The sequence below is a fragment of the Hemicordylus capensis genome, chromosome 1 (genome assembly GCF_027244095.1).
Source record: "Hemicordylus capensis ecotype Gifberg chromosome 1, rHemCap1.1.pri, whole genome shotgun sequence".
Classification (NCBI taxonomy): Eukaryota; Metazoa; Chordata; class Lepidosauria; order Squamata; family Cordylidae; genus Hemicordylus; species Hemicordylus capensis.
This window is the reverse complement of record NC_069657.1, coordinates 400,178,723-400,195,331: the sequence shown is the minus strand read 5'-3', so window position 1 is coordinate 400,195,331 and position 16,609 is coordinate 400,178,723. Positions and strand designations below refer to the sequence as shown.

The 16,609-nt window shown below is 42.4% G+C and overlaps 1 protein-coding gene across 4 annotated transcripts in view; it reads left to right on the top strand.

Moving 5' to 3' along the window:
* KIF6 (kinesin family member 6) overlaps positions 1-16,609 on the top strand; it is a 352,942-nt gene that overhangs the window by 70,908 nt on the left and 265,425 nt on the right. For all 4 annotated transcript variants that reach the window (XM_053305319.1, XM_053305322.1, XM_053305332.1 and 1 more), the window contains exon 6: positions 5,217-5,346. In XM_053305319.1, the coding sequence (XP_053161294.1) occupies positions 5,217-5,346 (130 nt within the window). The remainder of the gene's footprint in view (positions 1-5,216; positions 5,347-16,609) is intronic.

Here is a 16,609-nt window from a genome sequence, read left to right as displayed (position 1 = left end):
GGCAGCATTGGGCCACTGTGTTTATTTCAATTCCGAGGAATGCCAGCTTCGAGGTTGGCCCCTTGGTCTTTTCTGCTGTGAGCGGGATGCCCAGCTCCTGCGCCAAACCCTGGAATGTTTTCATATTCCTCACAGCTTGAGGAATTGCCTGAGTCAGCAAAAAAAGTCATCAAGTTAATGGACCACTGAACTTAAGCCCAACCTGTCCTGTACCGCCTACTCGAGAAAGGAGCTGAAGCGCTCAAAGGTGGAGCAAGAAATGGAACACCCCATGGGCAGGGCCCTGTCCATGTAGTAAGCCCCATTGAAAGCTAATCCAAGGAGGTCAAAGTCATCTGGATGTACTGGCAGGAGTCAGAAGGCATACTTAATGTCACATTTCCCCATCAGCGCACCCCTTCCCTGCACATGGACCATCTCCACTCCGGCTTCAAATGATGTGTACTGCACAGAGCACAGCTAATGGGTTATGGTGTCATTCACTGATCCGCCCTCAGGGAAGAAGAGGTGATGTATTTGGCGATATTCCCCACTGGCTTTCTTCGGAACAACCCCCAGGAGGTGAACCCTGAGACTGTTCGTGAGCAGCTTGGGGAAGGGGGCCAGCACCCTCCTCTTTTGTACTTCCTTTTCTGTCTTCTCCCTGACCATATGCTCAAGCCCCCAGACCGATCTCAATTTCTCCACCTAAAAATTGACCCAAGGACCCCGATAAGGGATCTGGAAACCCAATTGAAAGTCCTCTCCCAAGTAACCCCTGTCCTGCATTACCAGATAGGGCTGCAGCAGGGGGCCATCAGGGGTTCAGTGCCAAGCGTCTCCTAAATGTTTCATCATAACGGGCCTGTTAAACTCAGAGAATGCATAGTAGACAATGTTGAGATACTTAACCATGGATGCTCCCCACGCCGGCTGTTTCTGCAGCACCCCCCCCCATGTATTCCATGTAACCAACCAGGCAGTTTGATGAGTTGCGGTCCACCACCTTGTGCCTGAACTTCTCCCTTTCTTTATTGTCCCCTTTGTCCCCGTCCCAGGACTCAGTTTCGCAGAACAGCAATGAAAAAATATCAACGTATTCATTCCACCAAATCTTTTCGTTCGTGGACAGCAGCAAGTGGTCCCCAAGGTACAAAGACATGTACCTATGAGTGTAGGGTTCCATCTTATTGTCTGTAGCTGCTGATGCCCTCCCATCAATCTCCTGTGCAGGGTTCGTGCCCCCTGCCTTTCCACCACCCCACATCAGCTCCCATGGTCAGCTGCTGCTGCGCCATTGGCACTGCCTTCTTTTAAGGTTTTAATCTTCCCCGGAGATTCCTCCAAGTGCCAATGGTGCACCTGCCCAGGTGGGGGCTGAAAATCCTGGGCCCACTAGCCATGCCGGCACTCCTCCCCAGACATTGGCCAGATGCCCAGCCCACGGGGGATAGGCCCAAGCCCGATCTGGCAATCACGGAACCGGCAATCGTGTGGGCGGCCGATCTGGCCACCCAGGGCTCCCGCCCTGCTCGTTTCCGCTTCCGATCCAGCCGCCCCGCTCTCCCTGCTTCCCTTCCCAAACTGGGTCTCACTGATTGTGAGACCCGGCTCAATATGTTTCTGGGCAAAATACACAGTGCTGGTTATTACCTTTAAAGCCGTGAACGGCTTGGGTCCAGGCTACCATAGAGAGCACCTTCTTCTGTATAATATCCATCACATGTTGAGGTCATCTGGAGAGGTCTGTCTCCTGTTACCAATGGTTCGTCTGGTGGCGACTCAAAACCAGGCCTTCTCTGCAGCTGCTCCTAGGCTGTGGAATGCACTCCTGGCAGATATCTAGAATTTAGGCTCATTGTTGGCCTCTAAGAGAGCCTTAAAAACCTACTTGTTTGGCCTGGTCTTCCATGGCTTTTAAACTGTTTTTAAGTATTTTAATTGGTTTTAAATGGTTCAGAATTGTTTTAAAATTCTTTTTATACTGTTTAAACTGAATTTTAAATGGTGTTTGTCCATCCAAATGCCCAGAGCCTTTGAATGGAGCAGTCTAGAAATGTAATAATAAATAATAATAATAGAAATATTTTATAATGGAATGACAGGTGACAGGCAGCAAAGCAAGATGCTGTGTTTTCTCACTTGGTTCCTGATGGATTCTGGTGCATTGGCAGAAGTGTGGGTGCTTTCACTGCCATGCATATATATTTTTAGACTGCATTCCAGGCTGCTGGTACATTCTAGACCCTTATTTTACCCTCTCCTGTGTCAGTCCTGTTCACTAGTCACTGACCCTTCTAACTACTTCTTTTTCTGACTTTACTGTAAGAATGTAGAAAACCTAAGGGCCAAACTATATGTTATGTGAGAAAACTGTGATTGCATCTCTCACAGTTGCATTTAATGGGTTTTTTAAAAATGCATGCAGCCACTGTAGGCTGCCTAGTGTTTGTGAGCAGTTATGTGTATGTGTTTGAAGCTGTCACCCACATCCATGTTTTAGATCAAAATCTTCTCTCCCCGCCCCTAAGCTGCTGTTTGCTTTTCAGGAGGGGGAAAAAACACACAAAGATGCTCATATTTTCTCTTTATGGAGAGAAAGGCACATTGAAGGGGACGGGACGGGGCAATTTTGATTGGAAAAACAGTATGGGGAAGAGTTATACAGTCATTCTGCACCAGGACTCCCACTCCACAAGGCAAGCCCCCACAGCTGCTTATACTTTTTTTTTTTTAAAGAAGTCCAACTCAAAAGCTAAGCAGTAGGCAGCCTTCACCATCACTTGAAAAAAAGATGAGAAGATAGGAGAGCACCTCTGTGTTAGTCTGGAAGCTCCAGAGAGCAAAAATAGACCCTGCAAAAGAGTAGGGAGTATATCGTGGTAGAGTAATGAAGGCATATGATTCAGTTCAGCCAATCTGCTGGAGCACGTGTCTTTTCCACAGTTCTCTCTCTCTCTCTCTCTGTCTCCATGTGATGTGAATCTTTTTCATTCACCAAAAGATCAACATCTTATTGTGATACATTACCTGAAATTTGTCTCACATGCATTTTTGTATATTTTCCCTGAGTACATCTATCTAAGAAATTAATAAGGGAAATTATCTAGTATATTTGAATATTTGTGTCTGACAAATGTTTTGATTTAATTCCGTGAGTAAGTTCACAATATTAACAAACAGTTTAATCTCTGTTAAAACTTTGCTGGTTTCCTGAATAACAGGCACTTGATTTATTTCAGAATTTCTCTTTTGCTGATCTACGCCTTGTGTTGGCTTTTTGATCAATAGCTATAACTTTTTCACAATGGCAAAAAAAAAAATTAGTTTGTTTAGCAAATATTATATAAATGGTTTCCTGTGCCAAACAGAGACACACAGAGAATAAAGTGACGGGAAACCCTTTGCACAGTCCAGAATTTTTGTTAATTTCATTCCAGTTGTTGCTAGCTTTGTTTCCAAACAGGTCTTCCATCTCTGTTCCTACAACACAGGTAGAAATGTATGAAATATGTTAGAATTTGTCCTAACTTGGATCTTGATATGGAAAAGTAATGCTAACTTACCCATAATGACAGAGAGGAGGCAGAAGCAAGGTTTTTGTTTTCTCTATAAACAAAGAATGTTTTCCATTTGGCTAAGTAGATGGAATTTGTAGACTCCTTTAAAGCTGCGTGGAATATGCGTAAAACAGTATCAGCCAAGTTATACTGTACAAACTCTTTGGTTGCATCAGCCAAGCTGTAAAATAGTAATAGAATCTAAAATTTGAAGGGTTGTGTTTGTAGAAAATGACACTGTCTCTAGCACCCTAGGTTCAGATATGCCCTACAGCTTCTTACACCAGAGCTTCCAAGCTTCCATTTTGCCTCCTTTCAGCACTAGTCCAGGTCTCTTACTTCAGTTTCTCTGAGGCTGAGTAACCTCTTCTCAGTCTAACAGCCTGGACTGTGTTTTCTTAAGCATATCTAGCACTGCCTGCCCCAAACCCTGAGCTCTGAAGAGTATATGAGAAATATTAAAAAAGAAATATTACTTCTATAGAGATGGGAGCCACCAACAGTTGACTGATTTATCTCCATACCTACAGACTTTGAAGATAAGTGCCTCTGCCCATGTGAATGAGAGATGATTGGGTCGGATGTTTCTGGTACTTCCAACCATAAGCCAATAATTAGTTTGGGAAGGGGGAAATGATAGGAAGCAATTTGGGCTGGATGTAGGAATGGAATATGACCAAGTAGTGAAAGGAAATGGAAGGAATGGAATAGTGATGGAACCATACATTTTCCCAGCTATCACCATCCTACCCATGAAATGGCACTTCTACACCTTAATAGTACTGGTGTGCACATAACTGGAATATCCCTTCTCACTGGTAGAAAGGGCTTCCTGGAGCTGATTCCTGAAGCCATGTGACTGGTGGGGGGAAAGGATAGAAACCATAAGTCATCAATTGTTAGATGACATTGAAGATCACAGTCTCTCTTCCCCCTCAAGTGCACTCTGTCTGAAGTAGAGGCAGAGGCCTGTTGGAGGCAAAAGTTGCTTCCTTCCATGTCCTGGGTCAGAAGAAGTATCATTTTTGGAGAAATCATGCCGGATTGTGTTGTGATCTAGACATCCTGGAAAGCTCATGGTGGGAACTGCCCTAGCCATTGTTATTCCTCTGCAGCGGCTGTGGTTTCACCTCAGGAAGAGGGGAGCTCCCCTTGCCTGCTGTACTTGCCTGAAAATGTACTATCCATAGCTAGACATTTTGAAAAAAATACACTAAGAAAAAATAAAAGTAAATCTACTGAAGTCACAAACTTTATTCTCATTGTAGCATTTTTAAAAAGTAGATTTAAACAACTGACACCCGCTCCCTTGCTCCCAGAAAGCAGGGAAGTAGAATGTACAGGAGCTACAGACCATGGAATGGTAATGAAGGTCCCAGGCTTTCTAAGTGTCCATCCCTGTCATGTTCTAACATTATGCTTGTTTGTAGTCTCTGCTTGTAAGTAAAAATAAATTCAAGACAAAGGAAGGCCAGCCAAACATACCTATATTTCCAACAAGGGCTAGCTAATACTTGCAATTCTTCCCTGTATAGTATTTAAGCTGAAGATCATTTACCTGTCATCTGCAAAAGTATTATGTTTTGTTGCTCTTTTCTACTTTGAATAAGCTTGTTTTCTGGATTCTGGCCAAAATATCAAAATCAGATCACTGAACCTCTTACTTTGTTGTTGTAGAAAGGTGACCATAATGGAAGATCCTGATCAGAACATTCATCTGAAACATCTCTCTTTGCAGCAAGCAAATAATGAAGAGGAAGCACTAAACCTCCTTTTCTTGGGAGATACTAACAGGATGATTGCAGAGGTGAGACTCTTTGGTCCACAACAATCTCAAACTTTCTTTTGTCCTCTCAGAATCAAATATTATTTTTTTAATAGAATATCTGCCTAACTTAGCCAGCAATTTCTAATGAACTTTATGAACAGATGTTCATCATGAAAGAAAAATAAGCATGCTTTCCTTATCCATTTTTGTTTTCTAAATTTGTACTTCTAAATACATATATAATTGAACTCAGGTGTCCTTTTGAGGACATGATGTTAAAACATTTACTGTTTGTTAAAATCAGGGCTTCTACCTTTTAATAGAGCTGCTAGCTCCTGGGGTGGGAGCATCACAGGGTATCCAGGTTAATTTTTCACAAAGATTGGAGTGACTGTTAGCAGAGATTCAGTTTGTCACTACAAAGTGAATACAGCTTCTTCTCCCCGTTCTTGTCCTTGGTCTAAGCATTTGGCATGAAAAAGCAGTCCGGCACATGGAGGAAAAAGATCCTTGGGTTGTCAAGGCACTCGGCTGGCCTTAGTTGGTCTGAACTAATAATGATAATGATTCAGGCAATGAGAAAAACCTTAGCAGAATACATAGCACGAAGGGGGGGAAAGCACTGATAAAGTTAGGATGTTTAACTATCCTAAACATGGCAAAAGTCTAAGCAGCATCTCTTAAGTCCAGGATTCATACTCTTACCTAGTGATGCAAGGGACAGATCACTTTGGAACAGCTGACAGTGTGAATGACATTTGAAAGGACTTGCTGCAAGAGAAGGGAGGCTGAAGGCTTGGCCACACTGTCAGTATATGTGAGGTTGGGAGCTGTAGTGTAGAATCCATTGCTATTCATAAGCCTGGGTTCTACATGTGCTCAGGACTTTGCGGGTGGAATTTCCAAGCCCCTCGTGATGCTCGTGCTCCACCTCTTGCACTTGGCATGTCCATTTATTTTGGTGGTTAGAGCACCACTCCTTCAGTTCCTTTCTGACTATCTTATCGTACACATCACTGGACTTTGCTCCTCTGTGAGTGAAAAATAAACAGTTGGTTTACTTTTGGTTTTGACCTGGACTGCATTTTTACAATTCTTATTCTGGTTGGACATCAGTAATTGGGATTTACAGCTTGGCTCTCAATTAGTTTGTCCTGATGGACATTAAAAAGATTTCTAAAAGGTGTATTGAGTATGGTAGCAAATTGCCATCTACAGACTGCCAGAATTCCTGACTTTTGTGCTTGGGTTAGAAACACAACAACTTGTGTGATAAGTACTCCATTTCCCTGCCAGACTCTGAAGAATAGAGTGCTCCGACTTTGTGCAGTACTCTATGAGCAGGCACTTCGACCACCAACTCCTATGCAGCTATCTCCACAACCGTCAATATCAATGTTGATATTGAGATTGGTGTTGGGTTCTAGAGCAGCCTCTCAGTCCCAACCTTTCTCACTGGGTGGAGCTTCCACTATGAAAGAACATGTCTTCAAGCATCCTGCTGAAGTCTTGAGGGATTCTTCCTCATTGATGCACCATAGGAAGCATAAGGAGTGAAAAGCATCAGAGGAGGAGTTGCCTACTTCCCTTTTGGCTAAGAGACACAGGGATCGGAGCACTGCCTCTCCTTTGCATATGGGGTCTTCAGGAGAAGAGCACTCCCTCCTCCTCGGCACCTGGACCATGTGTTTCCTTGATATTGAAGCCACAAGATGCGACTGCAATGTAGTTGACGCCGAGCTTGAGCCCAGCTCAACATAGGGCTAAATCACCCTTGATGTCAACAGAGCATACGAGTTGACATCATGAGAAGACCAGGTCTGCAACTACCATGACCCACAAACTAGATACACAATCACCCTCGGCATCTCAGCTAGGGACACCGTGTCAATGCTATCCTTAGAATGAACACAGAGCTGATAAGTCCTTCATGAGGAAGCCTCGACGAAAAATACTGAATATCCGGACAGTTTTAAAGGACTTATTAGCGAAAGAATTATTATCCTTACAAGCTTCAGATAACAGAACGGACTATCATTACAGCACATTTCTCTATGCTGATTTTAAAGGAGTGGAACTTTGCCAACATCTCCTGTAAGTTTATGTACTTTGGGAAATAGTGAACTTGTCTTGGTGTTCTGTTGTAACTTCACAGTCCTTCATACTGATTAAGCAAGATTGGAATACTTTTACCATCTTCATTATTCTGTGCTCTGGGCAACTTTGGATATTTCTTGGTGTTCTTTTGAAATATGTACGTTTATTAAGAGATATATTTAAAGAATTTAGGACACACATATATAAAAATATAATTATTTAATTTCTGAATTTGCATGTTTATATATATTTGCTGTTTGCACATGGGTTATTGCTAGTTTGAAAGACACCATCTATGGCATTTACCAGATTTTACTGTCCTCCAGCTGCCACACACACTAGAAGTAATTTTCTTACCAAAAGTGCTGGTAGGGATTATTCCCAATGCACCCACCACTGCAAATTTATTTATTTATTTATTTATTTATTTATTTATTTATTTATTTATTTATTTTTAATTCATCAGATTTGTAGACTGCCCCAAACTTTCGTCTCTGGGCACTGGACATTGGGGTTCTCCTGCAACACATGACTGCTGCCATAGTTATAGATCCCCTAGAGATTGGGAGGCATGCAGGGAGTATAGCTCTACAGCTTCTCCAGGATTTCCATATGATTACGAAGAATATTGCCTGTGGAAAGCACAACAGGTTTTCACTTTGGAATGTGTGAGAGGCGATCATCTCCATTCATTAGATCTAGGAGCAACTCAAGCACATCAAAGAGTCTCTCTTTTTAAAGCCCCAATTCCACTTGCAATTTTTTCAGCCCTGAGTCACACTCTGGTCAGTCTGCCTTCAGTGATTACTTCCACTACTACACAAGCAATAACAGCACTGGCCTCATCTCAAGCAACTACACTACCAAGGATTGTGTCTTTTGCTACCCAGACACATTCAGTACCTGTGGTCATGCTTGGCTCCAAAATGATAGTAACTTCTGCACAGGTGGCACAGGAGGAGGCTAACACACAACAGATGATGATTATGGCTCCTCATCAGATACTGAGGCTGAATCTGCTGAGAGTGAAAACCTATCTGATACTTCACTGGAGGAAAATGTCCAGCCTATACCTTCAATTTCCCCTACTGAGGAATTGAAGGCCTACCATGTACAAATATCTGAGTTGGCTGAAGCTTTGGGTCTTGACATTAAAAAAAACAGACCACGGAAGTAAAGGATCCCGTATATGATTTTATAGCAACATCCCAATCAGCACAGCAAGTAGCACTTTCTATGCTGCCTGTTTTATATCCAAAGCTGCACAGTTGGCATGGGAGGTGCTCAGTACTAATATACCAGCCTCTAAAAGATTAGAGGGCCTTTATCATGTACAGGAGGATGACTGCACTTTCTTAGTGAAGCACCTGACTCCTAATTCACTGGTGATAGACTGTGCAACATCTACCAAATCTAGTCACTGCCATTCAGCACAGGCTGACAAAGAAGGATGCAAGATTGATAATATGGGAAGAAGAGTTTATACAAAGGCTATTTTTCAGTGAGAATCACAAACTATGTCGCCTGCATTGCAAAATTTTGTCATTCTTTATGGGAAAAGGTGCATCAGGAAGCACCAAATTTTTCAGATGAAGAGTTTAGGAAGAGATTTGCAGATACCTTTGCAAAGGTCACAAGCATCACACAGCAGCATTTGAGTACTGCCAAGCACTTGGCCGAAACGGAGTCATGGGCTTTGTCCACAGCAGTGTCAATCAGAAGACATGCTTGGCCTCATTCTGTAAACGTACAAAACAAAAATGAAAGACAAGATTGAAGGCCTTCCATTTGATGAAAACAGATAACACAATGGAAAAGATTTTTTTAAACATCAAAATATACAGCAAAGATGTTATATCAACTGCTACCCAGTCCTATTCAACTTCCTGCTATAGACATTATGGCCATCCAAAACAATCCTTTAAGCCTGCAGAGTGAAGGGAGTACAGAAGACCCAAATGCTGGTCATTGACCGAAAATAAATTACTACTACAAGCAGAAAACCTACCACCAGTTTCAACTCAAGGGTTATGGACAAAAGGCAAAGCTACAACAGGGCTCCTGCAATAAACAGCAGGATCCCAACAAACAGCATCTTTGCTGCTCCAGCCATTCCACCTGCTCCAGCCATTCCACCAATTCTAATACCAACCTCCACTGCAATAAGCCTTACATGCTATGCACCTACATGGCAAAACGTAACATCAGATGCATGGGTACTGCACATTGTCACTACCGGCTATGCAGCAGAGTTCAAAACCCTGATAGTTTTATATAGCCATAAGATATACTCCAGCAACTTCAACTTTAATAGAGGAAGTGAAGGTTTTGTTGGAAAAGGGTGCAATTGCCCATGTGCAGTGGATATGTCAGAGAGACGGCTTCTGTTTTCGTTACTTTCAGATTTCAAATGGGATGGTGGAATCCATCCCATAATGGACTTAAGAAGGCTAAACAAGTATGTCCATACCAGAAAATTTTGTATGATAATATTACAAGGTATCCTGCTGCTCCTTTACAAGGAAGAATGGTTTGGAAAGTTGGATTTGAAGGATGCATATTTCCATATAGGCATACAAAAGAATAGCAGAAAGTTCCTAAGGTTTACTGTAGAAATGCAGTGTACCAATACAATGTTTTCCCATTTGGATTGTCAGCCACTCCAAGAGTCTTTTACAAAGTGCATGGGTATGATCATAGAGTATCTGAGAACTGAAGGCATTGCAATATTTCCATACTTAGATTATTGGCTCATTGCAGCAAGGGAGAAAGATGCATTATGTTATCAGATAATGTATGTTTCCAGGTGAACTGACAAAAGTCACATCTGGACCCTATGAGAATAAATTATATTGGGGTAATTTGGGACACACAACAAAAAGGGCATACTTACCAAAATAACTGTGCTAGTTGATAAAGGAATGTGTTCAAACTTTCTGGGGGAAACTAACACAGAGGACACACCACATTCAGAGGTTGCTGAGGCTAATGGCCTCATGCAGTGCTACTGTCCAGTATGCCTGTCTGAAGATGTGCTGCCTTCAGATATGGTTCCTCTTTGCATTCAGACCCAACATAGACAGTAGGCAGATGAACCTACATATCCCTGCCTCAGTCCTACACTCTCTAAGATAGTGGACAATCGAAAGAAACCTACAAGAAAGCTTTCCATTCCAAGTTCAAACTCCTACTGCATGGCTCACAACCTATGTGTCCCTCTCAGGTTGGGAGGTGCACTGTGGAGACTGTCAAACACAGGGAATATGGGCAACATAACAATGGAAATTTCATACATTCTCTGGAACTGTTCCAGTCTCTAAAGTCATTTCTTGCTATACTTCAGGGCAAGGTGGTACAGATAGAACTAGACAATATCACTGCCATTGCCTGCTTGAACAGACAAGTGGGGATGGTCTCCTGAACCCTCCTCATTTTCAGTGTCCAGTTGGGGAACTGGTGCATTGCTCATCACATTTGCACATAAAAGGGACAGAGGATGCTTTGTTGCACAGCTTGAGCAGAGTAACAGTGGGCTTGTAGCACCTTGAATGGGAGATTTCATCCAGCAAAAATATTCCAGAACATGGAGACTCCATCACTGGATCTGTTCGCAACAGAATAGAACAAGAGGTGCCCCAAGTACATGTCCAGAGCAGGTCTTGGAACCAGTTCCGTGGGGGATTCATTCCAGTGGAGTTGGAGAAATTGACTACTTGTTTCTTCCATATGCATTACTGGGCAGAATAGTGGCCAGAGTTCTCCAAGAGAATGTCTCCTGCATTCCTCTGACTCTCTGGTGGCCACGCCAAGAATGGCTTCTGATTCTATTCAGTCGATATGCAGCTACCGGCAGCTACTTCAACATCCAGGTTTTCTATCCCAGAACAGAGGCCAAATACTGCATCCCAATCTAAGAACTCTAAAGCTGTAAGTCAGCTTCTAAATAGAATATTTTTTAAATGAAAGAAAAGTTTTTACTAGGTGTAATTACGCTTACTGTATTTTTGCACCAAGAAACTGTGGGGTCTACAGTTTTTTGCACTCAGAAAGGGAGGGAGCAGGAACTTGAAAGGGTATGAGGTGTCTAACAAACTATTAACACAGAACTGATTGCTCATGAGTTAATTATGCCCAAACTGCAGGCTTCCCATGCCTAGTTCCGGTGCGCTGTCTGCTGCACCACGCTGGCTGCCTTTCCTCCCTTTCAGGTTCCTGGAAAAGGCCCACCCCATGCCTCCCAGCCTGTCCTCCTCGTGGGCTGTGCCTAGTGCATTCTTTCATCTGGAACAAGTGACCGCCCAGCTCATACCCTTCCCCACTCAATTTCAAAACAAAAGGAGTCTCTTTGTATTCCTTTCCATTGCAGAGGCAGAAAGGGAGCGTGAATGTGGAGAAGAGCCAATTATATGGATGATTATATGGCCGGGGAGGGCGGGGGCAAGTGGGCAGTTCTGGAGCTGTTAGGAGTTGTTGTGGGACATTTCAGGAGGAAAAGATGCAGATCCCCCTCAGCTCACCCTGAAACAGCAAGCAGAGTGCAGAGAGCAGTTGAGTGTGGGTTTTTTAATTCATTTTGAACAAGAAGTGCTCAAAATTGCATACTCTAAGCCGGTATAAACACTTGCTGTGGGTAGGTTCTTGGTGTGAAAATATGATACAAGTGGAAGAGATTTAAGGCATTTGCCAGTGTACAAGGTTTCACTCCTGAGGAGGCCACAGACAAGTATTTTTATATTTGACAAACGTAAAAAATGATGGTTTGGCAAATGTTTCCTTTAAGGTCCATTTGGCAGTGATGTCTAGCTTCAAAGCATAAGTGTTGGGATGGCAGGACTGTGTATTCCCATCCAGATTGCAAGAGGTTTTAAATAATTTATATTCTCCAGTAAAACAGCCAATTGAACAATGGAGTTTATCACTGGTTCTTTCAATGCTGACTGAGCCACCTTTTTGAACCAGTGGCTGCTACTACAGTGAAATTAGTTTCCCTGAAAACTGCATTTCTAGTCGCCATAACTACTGCATAACTACTGCAAAGAGGGTTAATGAGTTAACAGCTCTAAACATTGACACACCTTATATTCGATTGTATCCTGACAAAGTGCTTCCACCCTAAAGTGGTATCAGATTTCCACCTGAATCAGGATATAGTACTGCCCACTTTCCCCAGAAACCCAACTACACCTCTAGAGATGCCTTTATATTCATTGGCTGTCCGGAGGTCACTCTTATTTTATTGAAACTTGTTAGCATTGGATACTTAAAAGAAAGGTTCCTGTCTAGGTGCATGTGGAATGCTTCCTACATGCCTATAGGTCACTAATCTGATGACTGAGATGAGTCAGGGGCTAAAATGAAGGAACAGAACAAGCAATTATCTTTAACTCCGTTGGGCACTAGGAAGGGTCTGTTTCACTTTGGCACAGCTGGCTTGGATGATTATATGCACTAATATCTATATCTATATCTATGTATCTCATGAGGCATGCAGAGAGGCTTAGAAGCCACCAGAATAAGGCCCAATCTAGAATTAAAAAACAACAACCCTGGATTAATTTCCACGTTTCCAGTGAATGTCCAGGTAATTAAACTGAATCAAACTGACTAGAAAGTTCATCCATCCCTGTGAGGCGAATGGGGTGGATAATGATGGTCATAATTTTCCCAATAAAAGTTGCATAGATTATATTTTGTGTGTCCCACAAAAGCACACATAAAAAGATCAGAATAGTCATTTTACGTAGCATTGTTAAAGCTTCTTCCAGACATGCTGGCTTGCATTTGAAGTGGTCATGCTAACAGCTAGAAATCATTTTTATTTCTTTTCCCTCTCTCAATTAAATGCCTTTGTGGGGTGCAGTACAGAAGAAAATAAAATGTGCTTACAATTCATACTTTTAAATGAATAACAGTATATTATTACACTCCAGGCCAGTGATCCATTCCAGCTCCAGGACATACATAGAGCTTCCTGCTAGGGCTGTGCATGGAACTGGTGATTGCCGGTTCAAAGGTGGGGGCAGCGGGATAGCTTTAAGAACCATGGAGGATGTTCTCTCCCCACCCCGCCATGTTTCCCCCATCGGCGCTGTGCTTTAAAATCGTCCCGCAGGGTGGCAGCGTAGCTCCTTGCTGCCCTGGTGCCTGACAGACTGGAAGCCCCCGATGCGTGTGTGCATGTCACGCTTGTGCACGTGGTGCACACTGGGCACTTCCAGGTATTGCTGGTCCTCCACACATTGGGGCAGCAAGGAGGTACGCTGCTGCCCCATGGGATCGTTTTAAAGCACGTCGCCGGTGGGGGAAACATGGTGGGGGGTAAGAGCACCCTCCCTGGTCCTTAATGCTATACCCTCACCTTTGAACTAGCTGAACCGCTGGACTTTTGAACCAGTTTGGAGGTCCATAAAAGGGCCTTCAAACTGGTTTGTGCACACCCCTACCTCCTGCCCTTAACAATTTCCCCATGCTTTTCAAAATGAAAGAAGCCATCCCACATTTTAATTCTTGTATGTGAAAATGGGCTTTCCCCACTGAAACAAATGGGGCCTGTATCTGCACAGGTTACTTGTATGTATGTAAATAGATGTAAAATTTCTCTAGATTGGGGTAAGTCACAATTTTCTGAAGACATGCTTATTTCAGAATGGAGCTAGACGTAAGGGCAGCAGACCTATCACCTGTCTCTTCAGGTGCAGAGTGCCCCCAAAGTGCTCTGAAGTGGGATGTGGGGGTGATTTCAAATGGAAAAGCTACAGGAAGGAAGAGGATGTTGAACTCTATGTCTGCTCTCCATTTTCCCTCCTAAAATAATTCTCTCAGTCTCTTAATTGGGCTTTTTACCAGTTTCAGAGACTGGCAAGTTCCTCATCCTCTTTCACCACTTCTTCAGTTGAAATCTCATCAATTTCAACTGAAGAAGTGGGGGAGGGGGAGGGGAGGGCAAGAAGGAGGGGGGAGGGGGAGGGTGCCGGGTGAGGAGGAGGGCAAGAGGGAGGGGGAGGGAGGGGGAAGGGCAAGAGAGAGGAGCAGGGGGAGGGGGAGGGTGAGAGAGAGGTGTGGGAGTGGGAGGGAGGGCAAGAGAGAGTGGGGTGGGAGGAAAGGAAAGATAGGCAAGAGTGTGGGTCAGAAGGGAGGGAGGGAGAGTGGGCCAGGAGAGAGAAGGGAACAGCCAGCCCCAAAGAGCACACAGATGCTCTGTGCGGATTGGCTAGTAAGACTAATAAAGTTAAGCAAGTTAAGTTAAAATACTAGGCTGTATGCGTATCACTGTATGGTGGGAGAAATACCATGTGTGAAGCCAGAAAATGAGGAAAGAAAGAATGAGAAAATATATTTAAGATCAATAATATGTTCTGCATTATGAACATAACCATGTTGCAATGCATTATGCACATATTCACAAAGTCAGAAAATTAAATCAGTTATGGAAATTGTTATTTATAAAACCCTATTCAGTAGTGAGGATAGCTCTTCATCTTAAACTTGTAAGAAGACTTCAGAGCAGCAGTATAATCCTCTCAATGGCAAATTTTCAGACAAGGCATACAGATTTCTGATTTCAGGCACCTGGAAAGCAAGAATTTTTGGCACACTTGAACTTATTTTGGCTTGTGGGAAATGTCATGGTCTGGCTTTTTGAGAGTATATGTGTGTTAATACTTGCATTGAATATTTGGTTATGTGATCCTCCAGAGGAGAAGCAAAAATTTGTTTTGATTTTTAAACTGTCAGTATTCCATTTATTTGTGATGAAGTACTATACTACTAGTAGGACTTAGTAATCACTTTTCAAAATGAGGTTACCAACTTCACATTGATACAGACAAATTCAGAGGCTTCTATGGTAACGAGAAAACATCTGCAAAACATAGACCCTAAGTCTGGTGTACATAGTCAAGTTCTTATGGCTTATTTTCATGTCCTTTCAGCAGAGCCAACATTTTCAGGAAAAGTTATTAAGAAAGTTACATGCTTTTAAATCCGGAACACTAGAAGCAATCTCAAAACCTCAACTAGCATTAGTGCTGTCTTGAAGCTAGTAATAAGAATTGCATATTAATTAATGCCTCAGAACTTATAATTCAAAATAAAAAGTTTGAAAGTTTTAAACTTTTTTTGTGGGGGGAGTTACTGTTTGCAAAATATTCTGTTCATGAAAAGGCATATTTTGCTGTTACTTGGAGCTGATATATAGTGGGGTTGAGTTCAAATCTTTGGTGCCTTTTTAATATGTTTTCATCTGTATTCAATACTTGCTTTTCTCTGAGAAGTTCATATGACATTATCATACTAGCATAGTTATTCTTTGGCATGATCCAAAGAAGAGTAATACATGTACATGAGGGGGAACAATATGCATAACTTGAGTGTTACATGGTCTTGTTACTGCAGTATTTCCCACTAGTTCATAAAATGGTTTGTCTCACTGATAGTAAGAATTGCTGTGATGCTACATGCACCATTCTGCCCATGCACACTTATTGTTTCTTTGGATTATGGCTATGGATTTCAGTTGTGTGCCTTGAAACTTCTCTGTGATAACCAGTGGAACTGTTATCCCCCTACCCCAGTCAATTGGGAAGCTGATTGAAATTCAATTATATGTTGTGTGCTTGTGATTTTTAAGCTGAATTAAAGGAGTCTATTTGTGTTACCTCACATTTTTCTTTTTTATATGGCTTCTAACCACACTTATGGCTGATACATTCAGAAAGAGCACATGATACAGCTACTTGGGACTTTAAACCCTTCTGAATGCATATGCACTCCCCATGCAGGAAACTTCCAGCTTCTGGAAGACAAGCATATTGAGAAGGGTTCTAGTCTAGCCTTCACTCCAGTGTCCTAGTCTTCTGTGAACAAAGGGGCTTTTGTGTAGAAGAGCATCCATACATATAATCCTCCACTTGCATTCTGAAGTGATATAAGCCCAGGAAGTTGGCATCATGTATTTTTTTCTAAATGTCCAAACTGGTTTTTGATCTATCTATCTATCTATCTATCTATCTATCTATCTATCTATCTATCTATCTATCTATCTATCTATCTATCTATCTATATCTCCTGCCTTTCATTTTCAGAGTTCCATGGTGGCTAATAATTAGAAATATAGAACAGATATAAAAACAAATAACAAAGCCACAATATAATACAGTTTTTGTCAATTCAATCAATACATTTATTTCAGTCTTTGACCAGCATA